Source organism: Rhinatrema bivittatum, chromosome 9 (genome assembly GCF_901001135.1).
Source record: "Rhinatrema bivittatum chromosome 9, aRhiBiv1.1, whole genome shotgun sequence".
Lineage (NCBI taxonomy): Eukaryota > Metazoa > Chordata > Amphibia > Gymnophiona > Rhinatrematidae > Rhinatrema > Rhinatrema bivittatum.
The window spans coordinates 199,131,575-199,150,122 of record NC_042623.1 but is presented as its reverse complement, the minus strand read 5'-3'; the positions used below and the strand labels follow the sequence as shown (position 1 = coordinate 199,150,122).

The following is an 18,548-nucleotide window of genomic DNA, read 5'->3' as shown; positions in this document are numbered from 1 at the left end:
TCCAAGAATAACAAAACCAAAAAAAAAAAGCAAGAAAAACAAAATGAAACTGGAAATCTGAGATGTAGACAAAACACGAAAAAAAAAAAGTCAGTGAAACAGATAAATACATTGGGACTTGAATTAAATCTAGATAAAATGCTGTTCTCCCATTTTATTATGGCAAACGTACAAACCTTGCTCCCCTCCTGTGCCCTCGGAGAGCACACCCCAAGTTTTCAAAGTATAATAGTCTAATATCTCCCCAAAGTCTATTCCCACACCATGTTGGGTTGTTAGGTTCAGCGTTTCAAAAGTTTGTTTTTTGCGATCTGACAAGCCGCTCGTCGTATTGTATTGGGTCTTAAAAATGAACGAAGACGTAACACGGAAAAACTTCTCCATGGCCCCTTAAACCTTTGGCTGGTGCCTAGGTTTTCAAAATATTTTTGCGCCCTTATGTGGCAATGCATTACGGGAATCTCAAGATTGTTGCTATCTCGCTTCTTCCTCGCCCTACCTTTTTCTAGGTTTTACTCTGTGAAAAGTGGAAAAAAAAAATCCAAAGCTTGACCGTAAATGTATATTTCCTCCTTTCTGCCCATTCGTGGGCCGTTTTGGAGGCCGTAGTGAGATTCTGCAGCTGTTCTGGGAAGGCCACAAGGATGGTTAGAGGGCCCTTGCTGGTTGATATATTTTCAGGCATTTAGCAGCCCATCTGGAAGTTACGCAGCAGGGTGAAGAATAGCACATTTAAGACTAATTGGAGAAAATTCTTTTTCACTCAATGCACAATAAAGCTCTGGAATTTGCTGCCAGAGGATGTGGTTAGTGCAGTTAGTGTAGCTGGGTTCAAAAAAGGTTTGGATAAGTGCATGGAGAAGAAATCCATTAACGGCTGTTAATCAAGTTTACTCAGGGAATAGCCACTGCTATTAATTGCATCAGTAGCATGAGATCTTCTTAGTGTTTGGGTAATTGCCAGGTTCTTGTGGCCTGGTTTGGCTTCTATTGGAAACAGGATGCTGGGCTTGATGGACCCTTGGTCTGACCCAGCATGGCAATTTCTTATGTTTTTAGTAATTCTAGGATGACTTGCTCTTTTTAAAAAGCTGCATGTGACACCCTGAGCATGCAGGGCTCAGGCAGCTGTACCTGTTAATCCCAGCCAGGCCCCTCCCCGGACCTGTTTTCTTTACACTTCCTGGTTCCTTCAATAATATTAATCGTGCAACTTAGAAAGCCGGGGTCGGCTTCCTTCGATTGGTGGGGACCCAAGATCCATAGCCGCTTTAACAGTTACACGACTGCTGCTTATGACTTGCCATTTTTTAAACATTTTTTTAGATAATTTTAGAACTGTTTTACCCTCTGATTGTGGTCCAATAATTTAAAGAAATGTCAGCCAACCCTTTTTTAGGTGCGTTTAATTGGAGGACAGATTTTGAAAGCCATTCATGTGCATAATAGGAATTTACGTTTGTGACTTGGCAGAAAGGGGAGGCTTAGACGTTAGCAGTAGCGGGTCCTCACGTCGGTGGTGGTTGAAGCGCTGAAAGCCATGCAGGGCTCTCTGGGGAAAGACGATGGTCATTCATGCAGGCATTTGGAATTTTTATGTTGTCGAGGAGATCTGACGTGGCTCTGCACTATGCATCCGAGGAACAGGGCGGAGGTTTCTATGGGTAGGAAAATTGGGTGTGGCTCATACTTTCACACTTACGCCTGCTACTTTCCATAGAAAAACTACCCGTGCAAATTCCAGGGACACTCTTCTTAGCAACTGCAAAAGTAGATGCATACCTTCTCTTTAACACTAGGTGCAAAATCCGCAGCTAAAAAGTGCCCCGCCGGCTTTGTCTCAAAGCAAATACTCTGATATTGCCTGCCTTATTGCTCTCGTTGTCTGTGTACACATGGCCGCAGGTTGTGGGAGGTCCTCTCCTGAAGCATCTCGCGGTAGGTTAGTGGGTAGATAGGTCGTCTTCTGATGTGGGAGAACTCCTGCCAAATTGGTGGCCCCCATTAAATGTGTTGGTGAAACAGGGTGGGGGGAGGCTGTTGCTGGGGCAACCGGCAGAGCCCATCCCACCATCACCAAGTCTTTTCAAATCTTGCAGCCCGACCCTTAGTGGTTGTGCTAGTATTCCTAGTACTGGCCCGCACAGCCACGGTTTTCTTCCAGCACGAGAGAGAGAGGGGAGGGAATGGATTGGGGGCAATAAGTAGATGGTTCAAAGCTTCCAGGATTTGGGGGGGAGGGAGGAGAGAAGGAATAGAATGAGGTGTGGCATACAAGAAGAAGAAAGTCATACTAACTATTCCCCCAAAGAGAATATCAATGTGTTTAAATAGAAACATAGAAATGACGGCAGAAAAAGACCAAATCGGCCCATCCAGTCTGCCCAGCAAGCTTCCACACTTGTTTTCCCATACTTATCTGTTTCACCAACCACCAAGTTCAGGGCCCTTGTTGGTAACTGTTTGATTCAAATTTCCTGCCATTGATGCAGAGAGTAATGTTGGAGATGCATCAAAGGTGAATATAAGGCTTAATGGTTAAGGGTTGTAACCGCCACATCAAGCAAGTTACCCCAATGCTTGTTTACCCAGACTGCACAGATTCACGCTTTGTTGGATGTTGTCTGAATGTAAATCCTCTTTTCCACATTTCCCCCTGCCGTTGAAGCAGAGAGCAACGCTGTATATGCATTCAAAGTGATGTATCAGGCTTAATTGGTTTAGGGTAGTAACCACCGCAATAAGCAAGCTAACCCCACACTTATTTGTTTACCCAGACTGTGTAGTTCAGTCCTTGTTGGTGGTTGTCTGAATGCAAATCCTCTTTTCCACATTTCCCCTTGCCGTTGAAGCAGAGAGCAATGTTGGAGTTGCATTAACCGTGTGAAGGCCAGGTAGTAGCCTCCATTCCAGCAAGCCACCCCCATGGCTCTACTCTTCATTCCCATCTTCTAGCCTTTATGGATCCACAGTGTTTATCCCATGCCCCTTTGAAATCCTTCACAGTTTGTCTTCACCACTTCCTCTGGAAGAGCATTCCAGGCATCTACCACCCTCTCTGTGAAGAATTAGTTCTGAGTCTTCCTCCCTGGAGTTTCAAATTGTGACCCCTGGTTCTACTGATTTTTTTTTTTTTTCCCAATGGAAAACGTTTGTTCTTGACCATAGATCATTAAAACCTTTCAAGTATCTGAAAGTCTGTATCATATCACCCCTGCTCCTCCTCTCCTCCAGGGTATACATATTTAAGTTCTTCAATCTCTCCTCATAAGTCATTTTATGAAGACCATCCACCTTTTTGGTCGCCCTTCTCTGGACTGCCTCCATCCTGTCTCTGTCCCTTTGGAGATACAGTCTCCAGAACTGAGCACAATACTCCAGGTGAGGCCTCACCAAGGCCCTGTACAAGTGGATCATCACTTCCTTTCTCTTACTAGATATTCCTCTCTCTATACAGCCCAGCATTCTTCTGGCTTTAGCTATTGCCTTGTCACATTGTTTCACCAACTTTAGATCGTTAGACATTATCACCCCAAGGTCTCTCTCTTGCTCCATGCACATCAGCCCTTAACCCCCCATCAAATACAGTTTTTTCAGATTTCCACACCCCATATGCATGACTCTGCACTTCTTGGCATTGAATCTCAGCTGCCATATCTTCGACCACTCTTCCAGCTTCCTTAAATCCCGTCTCATTCTCTCAACTCCTTCTGGCGTGTCCACTCTGTTGCAGATCTTAATATCATCCGCAAATAGAAAAACTTTACCTTCTATCCCGTCCGCAATGTTGCTCACAAATATTGAACAGGACTGGTCCCAACACCGATCCTTGCGGCACTCCACTTAACACCGCTCTTTCTTCAGAGTAAGTTCCATTTACCATCACACATTGTCTTCTGTCCTTTAACCAGTTTGCTATCCAGGCCACCACCTTGGCACTCACTCCCAAACTTCTCGTTTTATTCACCAGTCTCCTGTGCAGGACCATATCAAAAGCTTTGCTGAAGTCCAAGTAGATGACATTGAGCGCTCTTCCTCTATCCAGTTCCCTAGTCACCCAATCAAAAAAGTCAATCAGATTTGTCTGACAGGACCTTCCCCTGGTGAATCCATGCTGCCTTTGGTCCAGCAATTCTTCCGACTGTAGATAGTTCACTATTCTCTCTTTCAACAGTGACTCCATTACTTTTTCCACCACCGAGATGAGGCTAACCAGCCTGTAGTTTCCAGCCATTTCTTCGCTTCTCTCCACACATTGATCCTTTTTCAATTTCACTATACCATTTTAAACTTTTCTCCTTTCTGTGATGTATCTGAAAAATGTTTTGTTATCTCGCTTTACTTCTTTGGCAGTCCTTTCTTCCGCTTGACATTTTGCTGTCTTGATTACTTTCTTCTTCTCCCTCAGTTCCACCAGATACTCTTCCTTGTGATCCTCCCTTCGGGATCCTTTATATTTCTTGAACGCTGTTCTTTTAGCCTTTATTTTGTCAGCCACCTCCTTTGAGAACCAGATAGGTTTCGTTTTTCTTTACTTTTCTAACATATAGATTAGTTGCCTTGGTAATTGCTCCTTTTAGTTTGGTCCACTGTTGTTCCACATCTCTTGTTCTTCCTCCAGGTACTTCCCCCCCATTTCAACAAAGTCCGTGTTTTTGAACTGCAAAACTCGGGTCTTCGTGCGACTTCTCTGTATCCTGTTTGTGATATGAAACCATACCGTTTGATGATCACAGCCATTGTATTAGGCACTACTGGTTACAGTGACCTTCCTTGCCTTACGTGTAATCATATAGCACAGAGAGAGAGTTTTATATGCAATGAAAAAAAACATATAAAAAAATAATCTTACGTGTGCAACCAATTCAATGCAAGTCCCAACGCGGTCCACGTTTAGAAACTCTTAGTTTCTGCATCAGGGGTATTGAATTGGAGTGAAGCAATCCTCTTTCATATACTCCACGTCAGCGTTTTGCGCCCGGTTAGTGACATTAACATTGAATTGGTTGCACGCTTAAGTTTTATATAAAATTGAAAAAAACATATACAAATAGTTTCTCTCTATGCTATACAATTATACATAAGGCAAGGAAGGTCACTGTACCAGTAGTGCCTAATATGATGGCTGTGATTGTGATTTAAACACTGATATTCTGTTTGGGGGAAGAGTTAGTGTGACTGTATTGTGATTCCCTTACATATTCACGCCTATGTCTAATGAATAGCACAGGAAGAAGAAACATACCTAATTATTACACTATAACCTGTTACTTTTCAGACTTGTTTAAAAATAAAAAAAAAAAAAGAAAATGTGAGTTACCTATTTTTGGCTGTATTTATGTAGACCGTGCCACGCTGTAGTGCTGTATGCCTTGGACTAGAGGTAAAACGCGACCAGTTTTTCCCGCAGGGACACATTCTTTTGTATGTCGTGCCTGTTTGAGAAGATGTTAGAGCAGCGTGCCACGGCTCACTGCTGTGCTTTCAGACCTGATCATCTGCACCACGGAAAAGTCACCACTGCTGCCTGCTCAGATCTAGGCCAGCATCTTTGGTTCGGCTCTCGGCACCTCCCAACGACTAACCAGTAGTGATTATTTTAAATATGTAGGAGCTCCCTTCTGATTATACGTGTAAACAGAAGGACGACTCTTCTTGGCTACAGCTTGATCCCCAGGGAATGGTAACTCATGGGCAGCGTGCAGGGCACAGAGAGCTAGGCCTCGCTTCCTCTAGCGCGAGTACTGCCACCCAGCACCACCTCCTCCTTTGTGTCCTTCCTGCTTCTGTCTTTTTCCCCTCCCGTTGAGTGAAATGGGGACGGCATGCACTGAGCACCGGCTGCGACTCGCTCTGAGCGTTGGGCAGCCACCAAAGTAGCTGTCCAAACCGGCTGCTCACACTACGTGAGCTTCTGCCTTCTTGTGTACAAAGAGTGGATCCACTGTGACCTGTTTGTGTGTCTGCTCCTCCTCGCTCTTAAATTTAAAATTTGGAAGAGAGCTTGGAAACATTAATAGCCCCCATCCTAGCTCTTTTTTTTTTTTTTAAAGCCAAAGGGATCTCTCTCATGGCCCCACCGCTTACCCTGGGAAGGCTGGGGCGCCACACGACGTTTTTGTTAATGCAGGGGGGTCCCCCTTGGGCCTGAAAAGGTACAGAAATGCTGTTTAGACAGTTTTCAGTGCAATGAGGGAGAGGCTCTGGGTAACTGTTTGTAATTTATACTTTTTTTGAGCAATTGTTGCATTTTGGTTGCTGAAACAAAATTTGTAACGTTTCCTTCCAGATCCCAAACTTGTAACCAGCTCCTCCCATCGGCTTTTTTATGTTTATCATAGTAGCCAGCCAGAAGCTTTTATCAGAAGTGTTCTTAGATGTAAACTAATAACATTCATTGATTTTTTTTTTTTTTTTTGCCTTTTATACAAAATAACTAATAATTTTGTGACTGTTAACAGTTTTTTTTTTCATTAAAACATAAGCTTCCATCCCTGATCAGGAGCTCCTTTGTTCATAAGATTTGATCGCACCTTTTGAGGCAGTGTCTGTGCACAAGCCTCCTGCCATGGTGGTCGTTCTCAGGAAGGTCTCTGGAAAAGCCACTGGTTTTCAGACTGAAATAGCTCTGGCATTACATCTCGAATGCCTCCATGGGAACGAGGCCATGGAGTCTCCATTGACCCACGCTGTTGGGTAGACAGTGAACCTAGAGGTTTCTAGTGAGCAAAATTTAGGAGTTTGCCAAAAGTGGTGCACTGGAATTATGCCGCATTGCAGCAAGCGTGAATGCCGGGCATTGGGCATGTTGTAATAAAAGGGGAGGGAAATACTTAGTATGTAGGCCTCATAGTTTGGTGTTTTGTTTTTTTTTCCCCGTCAATTACTGATTTTAATCTGTGTAGCGTATTTGGGCCTGCTGTGGCCTCAGGAATAGTTCAGGAACACAATAAAATTGGATCAACTTAATTCCACTGCAAGTATATAGAAACCAAAATAATAGCTCACCTTATGTCAGGCAAAGCTAACAGGTAAAGTTACTCCATCCAGGGGTCTCGTGAGGTCCTACCAGCTCCCTGGGGCCTCTCCAAGCTCTCTAGACCTGGGCCTCCTTATAGTAGGGAACCTTCCTTCACCCAGAATCCCTTAAGGAGGCCTGGGTTAAAAGCTAGAGCCCAGGCTCCTTAAGGTAGGATGAAGGCGTTGTCTGTACACTCTGTCACAATCTGCTTGTGTTATGCAATACTTGTGAAGCAGAAGCCGCCCTGCGTACACTGTGTCTACACTTCTGCTTTATCTTCAGGTGCACTGCACCGGTTTAGCAGCATTTTTCATTCAGAATACTATAAAGGGGACAGATATTTGTTTCCCACAGTCGGCTCTTAAAGCAGTGCTATTTATACCCAGTTTCTTCATTTATAATCCATGTTAACGTTAATTTCTATTTCTGTAAACAGGTGGATGCCCTTTACCCCCATCATGGCTGGGTTGAAATTGACCCTGATGTGCTGTGGAGTCAGTTTGTGTCAGTAATAAAAGAAGCGGTTCAAGGTAATCTTAACCCTTTTTTTATCACAGAAGTACATGCAGTGCTTATTTTATTCCAAATTTATGCAAAGAACTTCATTTTCAGTCAATCTGCTACCGTTTAAATATTTTTGGCTGTTATGGGGAAAAGAGTACTCGACGTGTAATTTGCAAGAATAGATACGTAAGGGCGAGAGCACTTTCCAAGCAGAATGATAGAGCCTCAGGTTGGCAGTCCTTTTACCGTGAAATCTTAATCCTGCCATTTTACTTTCATATGTAAAGAGCTCCAAACTTTTGTGCAGACCTTGAAAGTACCTCCGGCGCCATTGAGCGCACGACAGTTGTCCCTGATTCGTGCTCCCATATGTGCCTTGGGTAAGAGACCGTTTCTTAGGCTCTCCAGCAGAGTTGCTCCAGATATTATGCAGCCATCACCTGCACCTAGGAGGACCCTAAACTCAATAGCTTAATTTGTAGGGAAAAAGGAAGTGGAACAGGGCTAGAGCCAGGATGGACTGGTGCAAAGGGGCCAGGACCAGGCCTGGATGTACAAATTATCTCCAAAACATCCACCCTATCTTTCAGACACACCCATCGAAATGCACTCTCCACACACTTAACATGCTTGAGCACTGGTGGGAGCTGGGGACGGACAGTTACTTGGGTAGAGAGAATGGACCCCTTTCCCTCTTGGTAATGCTGGACCCCCATGAAACCCCCAGTGGTTCTCATTCTCACCCCCCCCCCCCCCCCAATATCTGTTCCCTGCAGTACAGGAGCAGAAGCAGATGAGGGTGGAGAACAGGAGGAAAGGGGCAGGAATAGGGCCCGGAATGGCCGTCATCTTCTCTGTGCTCTCCAGGCTCAAGCCCCTCCCCTGAGGAGCTGGAGCAGAACATACCTGCTGCTCTGATTCTTAAGCCTGAAAATAAGCCGCCCCCACACACACACATACAAATTATACCCTGCCTAAACTTTCTCGATGCATCTCCACAACGGGCAATTTTTCATGAATCCTAATTTCCTGTATTTTGTGTTTGTTTTGTTTTTTGTTTTTTTAAACCCTTTTAAAATTGGAACCAGTGTAGGCAGCTCTGTAGGGTTTGTGTGTGAGCTTCTCAAAGCTATATGTATGTTCAGTTTTGGAAGAGAACGGCTGTCTTGATACTGCTAGTTCTATATATTAGAAAAGTGGTTTATTTCTTTAAAAGCAATGATAAAGAATTTTTTAATAAAGACATATTTAAATAATTCTTTGTTTGTAATAAACAGCGTTGTGATTGCTTTGTAACAGGGTGCATATGTTTTGTGTTTTTTTTATATCCACTTAAATCCAAATTTGTATTTCTGTAATGTTTTTCTCTGTTGTGCCAGTAGCCAGCAGAAAGATGAGGGTAAGGTGAGAGGTGCGCTTTGATAACGCATGGTTATAATAGATCCCCGTGTGCTGTGCCTGGAGACCGGTTAGGCAAACACGCACACGTATTCATAAACATGAAAAATAATCCTCCAGGGGACTTCATCCTTCGGAGGAGGGAGGGGGTTGTTCTTTGGTAGAGATGATGCAGAGGTTAGTCTCACTTTTATAAAGCTTAATGTGATGAATCTCCTTGGAGCTGGGGTTCTGCATGTCTTCTCCTTATTCATGCACTCATTAACTCACATTGCTAAAATGAGGCATTTTGCCTGCTTTGAATATATGACTCATGCCTCAGTTAATGTGCATCTTTTGGCTAAGGACGTTCTGCACAGCTAAATCTTTTGGGCTGATTTAAAACTCATCTTGGTATATGTAGCTGTCGTTCTAAGGTCATTCTTAGATACCGACTGATTACTCAAGCAAGCCCTGAGCTGTGTGAAACAGTCGATCTTTTTAAGTAGACTTTACAATTTCATGATTTCATTGACCTCACTGAGATTACAACAGTGCACTTGTTAATTATTCTCTCTCTTTAGCTGCGGGAGTACAGATGAATCAAATTGTTGGTCTTGGTATTTCAACCCAAAGAGCAACATTCATTACATGGGACAAGTAAGTATGAGCTTAAGTTTACCTGTAGTAGTGAAGTCAATGCTAAGGGTTGTGTGGAAAGACCAAACAAATGGATCACTATATACAGTAGTCTAGTTGACGTCTCCTGTGAGACTCATTTATTTTGAACTCCCAGTTTCTGATATTTGTATGTCTCTTAAAAACAAAATCCCAATGAAGATGGTATATTTTGGATTCCCAAGCAATGCGAGGAGTGATCCATAATAAAATGTCCAAGAGATCTTTCACTTAAGCATTCAAGTCTATTTTTATTAAACCTCAAAAGATGTCACCTGACACAAATTTATAATCCACTCCTCATGGTCCCCAGGTAAGGACTGTTTTGATTAGCTGTGTTGGGAGGGAACTCAGTCTATAATAGAACAAATATACAGCTATCTTAGAAGTATTAGGAAAGAACAGAGAAAACTGAACACAACCTATCAAAGAAGTTGACAAATACGAATACAGCACTTACCAGACGCTCAAAAACTTTTCAGTACAATTGAATGGCACATGAACTTCCAGTACAATGTAACTTAATAGGTCGTTAGTGGAGAGAGCATGCCAAAGTGTTGGATTGCGTGATTATATACGGTCAATCAAAATCAAAGGGGAGGATAGCAGATTGTAACTGAAGTATCATACCCTGACGTAACGTTGAATTAAAGAAAACTGATCACATAGTAGCGGCAGGTTCCAAGAAACCAGCCATAAATATAAATACAAACATAGAATGTTAATGCAGACATAGAATTAGAAAAAGACTGCCCATTCAATATTAGTATTAAGCTCATTAGGGGTCACAGTGTTCAGAGTATGTATCTATTTTTCTCATGTTGGATTAGGGAACATGAAAAATCACCACCACGGGTAGAGGGTAGACATACTTCAAGGACGCAGAAGTGGAGTTGAGAGAACATGCTGTTTTGACTACTTAATATTTCGATAGCGTGACTTTTTATTTTATTTAGGGGCTTTTTTATACCGACACTCATGATACCAATCATATCGTATCGGTTTACAATAAACAGTGGTGCAATAACATTAACAACAACTTGAACAATAGGCTAGGAGAGAAGAAGAGAGTGAAAAGTTACAATAAACAGGGGCACTTAAACTGTGAGGAGGAAAAGCCAGAGTAATGGCTAGCATAGAAATAGGTAATATTTAGTCTCAGACATAAATAATAAAAGATATATATACATAAGGTTATAATAAACACTAGTATTCAGGACTGATTGTAATCAACTATACATGGTATCATATACCTAGTTGTAGCAGTAGGGGATGTCATAGATCAGGGAAGGCTTGTAGAAATAGCCATGTCTTGAGTTTCTTTCTGAATGTCTGCGTGCAAGGTTCTTGTCTAAGCTCTGGGAGCATGTTGTTCCAGACGGTTGGTGCTGCTGCTACTGATGATAAAACATAGCTGTCTCCTTGTTTTCTGTTTGTCTGCTGCTGTCAGTCTATCTTAAGGTGATAAAGTTGCAGCTCCTGCTTTATGTATTTAATGTTGCTGGCTGTGATTTGTTCTTTGAAATTGCAGCAGCCTCTGCGGGGCGGAGGGAGACAGAACCAGCAGGAATGGGGGTCTATCTTTCACTTTCCTGCTTCTACAGGAACCAGATAGAAATGTTACACCTGTGAGAAGTCGCTAGATTTGTAGCTAAATTATTCCCTGTCGCATCCACAGTTGTAAAATCTCCATTTGGTTGAAAAAGTCACCATATCTTGCAACAAAATCACTCTCTTAATCCCCAGCTCAGGGAAGCAGCCTGGGAAAAGGATTCCCTCCAGAGCTGTGCCTTAAGGTGGAGCAGGCTAAATGCCTGGATCTGGTCTTTGAAGGGGGTCTTGATGTACACTGCCAATTCCCAAGGATAAATGGTGCCATTCTCCAAGTCTACCTGGCTAGTAACTTTGTTAGGACTCTTGTCATGGTATTGCCCCATGGGAGGCCCCTGCCCACACAGGCTAGAAATGCCCCCTTTAAAGTGAATGTCATGCCCCTCACCAGGATTTCGTCGTCACGCTCCGGAGTCAGTATCAGCGGGATGAGCACCTGATTGCGTAACAGTGGCGTTTTCTCATTCTTCAGTACTTTGTTCAGAGTGTTCAGTTGTCCAGAAAGCAGTGCAAAGCTGTCAAGCACAGAGGGCCATGCAAGACGTTCATATTCATTCTCCAATTTGTAGATGAAGCTAGCTAGCGAGTTCTTCAGATCGGCCACTTGGTTGATGAGAGCATCTATGGATAACTCCAGCTGTTTTTCTTCCCTCTCATGTGAAAACATCGAGGAATCTACTTTCCTCCTAAATGCCAAGTAACTCGGGACCTGCTACGGAAAACACCCTCTCGCCACGGCCACCATTCACTTTCCCTCTAGGATGGAAGTTGTAGGAAGGCTCCATCAGCTGCTGACGATGTCTCTCAGGGACAGAAGCTTTCAAAAGCGTTTGCAAATGATCAGCTCCCTGCCCTCTGAGGGCCTTAAACATTAAGACCATTACTAGATGGACAGCATGGGGGGGGGGGGGCGCTTTCCTCAGCGGACGCAGGGACGCGGCTCGGGGACGTTCATCCCGGGCTCGCGGGGGGATTCGCTGCTTCAGGGACTTTTATTTGTCTTGAGGGCGCCTCGCGGCCTCTGCCCCCCTCCCCCGCGCTCTCCTTGACAGACATACGCAGTGCTGCCAGTGTTACACTAAGGGGGGCATTCTTCCAGATAAGCCAATGCAGCTAATCAAAACTTGGTCCATGTCAGAGGACCATGAGAAGTGGATCATAAATTTTGTCATCTTTTTGAAGTTTAATAAAAATTGACTTAAATGTTTAAGTGCAAGATATCTTGGACATTTTACTCTTGGCCATTCGTCGTATTGTTTGGCTTTCCATTGATGGCTTGGGTCCCCTACCTTCTCTATATGCCAGGGATATTTTGGATTCCACCAAGAAATATGTCATGGCTTCCAAATAACTAGTATGGACGAATAAATTAGTCATGTTGATTTTATGTTAGCTTTTCAAATATATGCACAATGTACAATTGAGGAGAGAGATTTTGGTTCACTAATAATTTCTGGTATTCTCCTCCATCTGTTAACTCTTCTGGCCTCAGCTACCAGTAAGCTAATGGACAGTCATGCAATGGCTTGTGTAGATCCCTGTTGATGGTCTCCATTCAGGTCATACTTTCCCTTCATAGCCAGGTGGAAGTTTTTCCTGTGTTGGCGGAGAACAATGTCTGCTGAGTACATCATGAGGCGATTATGGTCCCAGTGTGTCCGTTTGCTGCTCCTTTGCCAACTGAATTATTGGGCTTGAGTTGCAGTTCCTGGAAAGCTAGCAAATTTGTGCCCTCCAAGCACCAGCATCCCTTCCCCCTCCTTCCACCAGCTGTGCTTCTAGGTCCTGCTGAAAGTGCGTTCTGTTTGACCCTTGGGATGGTTTACTGAAACCTTTCGGTCACAGTTGCATTGAATGTTTTTTGTTTTTTCAGCTTTGCAAGTTGTGCTCATTGACTTGGTGCCCTAGTCACTCTAGGAATTTATGCCTTGATTTTTGCATGGCAGGTACCTGCTTACTCAAGATTTTAACAAAAGTGTTTGTTTGCCCCTGAAGGTTTCTAAGAGTGATGAAACTTCTTTAATTGCTCTCTTGCAGAAAAACTGGTAACTATTTTCACAACTTCATAAGTTGGCAAGACCTAAGAGCGACAGAAATTGTAAAATCCTGGAATGATTCTTTCCTACTGAAGGTAATACTTTTATTTTGCTGAATTGACACACAAGGAAACAGGAATTCTACTTGTAACCCTTAACCAGGGTGTTTATAACTTTCGTGGTTGCTCCGGTTAGGTGACTCCATCCCAAGTTTGACTCCTGATCCGGGGGGGGGGGGGGGGGGGGGAACAGACCCTCATCTATGGCCCAGACAATGGTGTGTGATCTTATTGGTATAGGTACTTGAGACATACCTGGGAGGGAGATGCTACAAAAGAACAGGCAGGACCAGGAACTGGATGTTTAAACTATAATTTATTGATTTAAAGGCAAAATAAAATCATCTTTAAATACTTGTGCAGTTAAAGTTGATTCTTGTACAGAGAAGAGCAACCAAAATGATAAAGGGGATGGAATAGCTCCCCTAAGAGGAAAGGCTGAAGAGGTTAGGGCTGCTCAGCTTGGAGAAGAGACGGCTGAGGGGGGATATGATAGAGGTGGTTAAAATCATGAGAGGTCTAGAAAGGGTAGATGTGACTTGGTTATTTACACTTTTGGATAATAGAAGTACTAGGGGGCACTCCATGAAGTTAGCAAGTAGCACATTTAAGACTAATTGGAGAAAATTCTTTTTCACTCAATGCACAAATAAGCTGTGGAATTTGTTGCCAGAGGATGTGGTTAGTGCAGTTAGTGTAGCTGGGTTTAAAAAAGGTTTGGATAAGTTCTTGGAAGAGAAGTCCATTAACTGCCATTAATCAAGCTGACTTAGAGAATAGCCACTGCTGTTACTGGCATCAGTAGCATGGGATAGACTTAGGGACAGATTTTCAAAGCGGTACGTGCGTAAGATACGCAAGTAACCCCCGAAAAACTGCCCCTTCCGCCCCCTGCGCGCGCCGAGCCTAAGCCCCGGGACGAGCATAAGTCCCGGGGCTTTCCTGGGGGGCATGTCGCGGCCGGCGCGTCATCGGGGGGGTGGAGGGTGGCATTCCGGGGGCCGTGGGCATGGTTCCAGCCCGGGGGGGAATTAGTTAAGGCCGGGGGGGGGGGGCGGGTTAGTTAGGGAAAGGAAAGGGAAGGTGGGGGGCGCCGGAAAGAAAGTTCCCTCCGAGGCCGCTCCGATTTCAGAGTGGCCTCGGAGGGAATGGAGGCAGGCTGCGTGGCTCGGCGCGCGCAGACCCCGGATTTTAAAATCCGGCGTACTTTTTAAAAATCTGCCCCTAAGTGTTTGGGATCCTGCCAGGTACTTGTAGCCTGGATTGGCCACTGTTGGAAACAGGATGCTGGGCTTGATGGACCCTTGGTCTGACCCAGTATGGCATGTTCTTATGGTCTTATGACCCTGTATTTCTTTTTTTTTTAATATGTGTGTGTTATATGTTTTATTGAATTTATTGAATTCCATAGAAGGAAAAAAAAATACAAGAGTATCCATCTTCACAAAGGAAAAAATCTCATCCTCAGAATACATACATCAATATACGATTCACTTATTTTCAAGTCCACGTTAAGCAAGTGAAGACGCACATAAAGCAACAACAAAAACAATACTTTGTAAGCAATAAGGGTATAAGATTAATCATTCAATCTAATCCACCTAGGTATATCCCAATGATATTTCAAGACTTAGCAAAAATAACTGTTTCTAAATGAAGAGGATCAAAAAACACAAATTTACTATCCTCAAAGGAAACTAAACATTTGCAAGGAAATTTAAGAAAGAAGGTGGCACCTAAAAGCAATACCTTCTCCTTTTAGGAAAGAAAATGCTTCCTTCAATTTTGCGTTTCTTGTGATACATCAGGAAAAACTTGCATTTTATGACCACAAAAAGAAATGTTTGTTCAGGCAATTTTTTCGAAAAACAATATCTCTCTCCCTGTCTGGGCTGCAGGAAACAATTTAATGTTACCCTAGTTGGTACTAGGTCAGTAGAGGATTCTAGGAAGGCTGCATCTAGGCTATTCTGCACAGTCACCTCTCATAGCCCACCCGAATTGGCTCATTGCTTAGGCAAGTAGAGGATCCTGTGTTTCTGACATGTGGACACAACTTCTGCGGACTGCATGGAGAGAGCATGGGATAAGCCAGAAAGCAAAGAATTTTATCTGTCCTAAATGCAGGGCCGGTGGAAGCACTAGGCGAACTAGACCTGGGGCGCCGAGCAATGGTATACCGAGGGGAGGTCAGGGGGAGAAAATGCGGCCGCCAGTGGACCTCATCCCACTTGCGGCTGAGCAGTGAACTACTGCTGTGCTGTGCGGCGGGGACACACAGCAGGAAGATCGGCAGGGCCGTGGTGGAGCTCGCGTCACTGCGGCCCGAAGAAAAAGGTCTTGTCCAAACCTGCAGGTGGTACTCCTCTTTCCTGCCCGTGCGGCCCTGGAAGAAAATGTTGCCGGAGCCGCGCGGGCAGGAAGGAGGAGGAGCATCAGCACATGCAGAAGAGGAGCAGCGCTTACGGGCCGCCGCGAATCCCAAGTCGCAGCGGCCCGAGAAGAGGAAGAGGCCCGGTAGCAGGGCCGCCGCGGATCTCATTTTGTGGCAGGCGGCCCGAGAAAATCAGGGCCACTGCAGAGCCCATCCTGCGGTGACCCATGAAGAGGAGGCCCAGAGGTGAGAGAGAGGTGGAGGGCCTGTAGAGTGTTTATGTATGCGTTTGTGAGAGTGAGTTGAGAGACTATGTGTGGGAGTGAGGACCTGAATGTTTGCAGAGACGGCATGTGAGACCCTCTGTGTGTGTGTGTGAGAGAGACAGCATGTGACAGTGAAAGCCTGTGCTTGAGCAAGACAGCATGTGGGAGTGAGAGAGAGCTTGTGTGTGAGTCAGACAGCATCTGCAAGAGAGAGAGATTGTATGAGAGAGCATGTGACAGTGAGAGCCTGTTTGTGTATGTGAGAGAGAGAAAGCATGTGAGAATGAGAACCTGACTGTGTGTTTGAGGGAAGAAGATAAATGGAGAGAAAAGAAATAGAAAAAAAGACAATATAAAAGGAATTGGCAAAAAAATAAGCAAGGGAAGGTGGAACAAAAAAGCCTATGACCAACCGATTATAAAACTAAGATCAGACAGCAAAAGTAAAAAAGAAATTACTTTTAGTGATTGGCACATGTAATCTTTGGGAATGTGCAAGAGTAGCACTTTCTCTATGCGGATCTCACAATGTACGAGATCAACATGGAGGAAGTGGAAACCCACGGGGCCTGCACAGAGGAGGCAGCAGAATGGGCTTCAGTGCCAGTAGCAGCAATCAGCGCCTCCCCAATAGCCGTGACAGTGACAGTGGCAGCAGAGGAATGAGAGAGGCTCTGAGGTTGCTGGCAAAAGAAAGAGAGGGGGTCTCTGCCTTTAGTGTGTGCATGTGTATGAATGGGAGTCTGCCTGGGGGTGTATGTGTGTGAATGCATGGGTACCTGCCTGAGGGTGTGTCTGTGTATGAGAATGTATGGGTGTCTTCCTGGGGTTTGTATGTGTGAGAATAGGTGCCTGCCTGTGTGTGGTGTGTGTGAGAATGAATTGGTGCCTGCCTGGGGGGTCTGTGTGTGTGAGAATGAATGGGTGCCTGCCTGGGGGTGTGTCTGTGTATGAGAATAGGTGCCTGTCTGTGTTAGAATGAATGTGTGCATGCCTGGGGTATGGTGAGGGAGTGGTGTGAAAATGAAATGGAGCTTGCCTGGGTGTGTGTATATGAGGGAGCCAGAGAGAGTGAGAGCATGAGTGTGTATGAGAAAATCCAGGGGAGTAAGAGTTTGTGTGTGGAGGGATAGAGAGTGTCTTAGAGCCTGAGAGTGTGTCAATGTCTGTGAGAGCAAGAGGTTATGGTGGATATAAGAGCATGAATGTGTATGTATGTGTGTACTAAAGCCTACACATGATCCCTCTTGTTTCATCTCAACACCTTCGACCTACCTTACATGCACTTTAAACTTTATCCAAGCTGCCTTTCATTACCCATGATGCATCTCCTCTAACTCCCTCCCCCCCCCCCTCCCCTTTCCCTCTAAGCTTTACCCTTCCATTTAAGCTACTTAATCGGTCCCTGTTAAATTTTATATACTAGTTCATAATCATTATAATCTTGTTTTATGTATTGCGTTACTATATTCATAGCTATTTTTATTAGTTCATATTTATACTACTTTGTTCTATGTACAACGCTTGACGTTTTGTTTTTTGTTCACTGTAAACCGACGCGATATCCTTGGATGAACGCCGGTATATAAAACTATTAAATAAATAAATAAATAAATGTGAGAGAGAATGGACATGTGAGTATATGTGAGAGAGAGAGGGGATAACCTCCTAATCCTCGACAATATCAGGGTGACTGGAAATCAAGAGCTCCCCTGTATGGACAGCAGGGGCTTTTTAAAATCCTTATTAGTTTTTAATTATTGGGTGTTTGATATATGTGCTGTTTTGAAATATTTTATTGGTGTTTGGGAAATTATAAAAAATGTATATGATTTTAATTAATAGAAATTCTATTTATCAGTAGTTTTAAAATAATCTTTTATTAGTTTGGTTTTACTATTATAACTGATGCTTTGTTTCTTGATTTTTATTTGCTTTATGAGGAATGGTGGTTCTGTTTTTCCATTGTTAATACACAGAGTCTGGCTTCTTAGAGTTTCATTTCAGTTTTTGCCTAATTTGTGCTCCTTTATTTTGTATTCTGTATTTGGTGAGGGTCTGTCTCTGCTCTATGTGTGTGACCATGAAGAGAGATTCTGCTAGCATAGGGATCTATAGCAATCTGGTTTGTTTTGTTTCTTCAGTAGGTGGTGTATTGGTATTCTGGGACCCAGTGTAATATTTACCCTTGCTTTTTCACAGGTAGGGTTATTGTTGTTTGAGTCCTTGGTGTTATTACTGTTATGTTATGATGGGATTGCAGTATAGATTTTGAGTGTCTTTTTTGTGGGGCTTTGTGTTAGTTCACAATGTGCCTGGCAGTGGAAGGTGTTTGTGCTGCTGTTACTGTGAGGTGACACCAGAATTTGAAAATATCTTTTAGTATGATGAGCTGTAAGGGAAACATCCAAGCTCCATTGTTTGGGGGAATTTCAGTGGATGCACAGAGTTAGAGAACTGGAGGTGCAGGATTTATATTGACATTCTGTCCCTTCCTATAAATTCCAGACTTCACTCTTATAGCCACATAGAATTAGTTGAGTGAGGCTATCAAATAATTTTATTGTGTGAAACTGGCCAGCTTTTTAAAATTACCCAGAAGAGCCTTTGGACTTTTTTATT

The 18,548-nt window shown here is 43.7% G+C and overlaps 1 protein-coding gene across 1 annotated transcript in view; it reads left to right on the top strand.

The window, feature by feature from the left end:
- The window catches only part of GK5 (glycerol kinase 5), a 105,556-nt gene that overhangs the window by 15,195 nt on the left and 71,813 nt on the right, over window positions 1-18,548 (top strand). Inside the window, exons 2-4 of the mRNA XM_029616488.1 lie at window positions 7,458-7,551; window positions 9,487-9,562; window positions 13,229-13,322. Coding sequence (XP_029472348.1) covers window positions 7,458-7,551; window positions 9,487-9,562; window positions 13,229-13,322 — 264 coding nt within the window. The remainder of the gene's footprint in view (window positions 1-7,457; window positions 7,552-9,486; window positions 9,563-13,228; window positions 13,323-18,548) is intronic.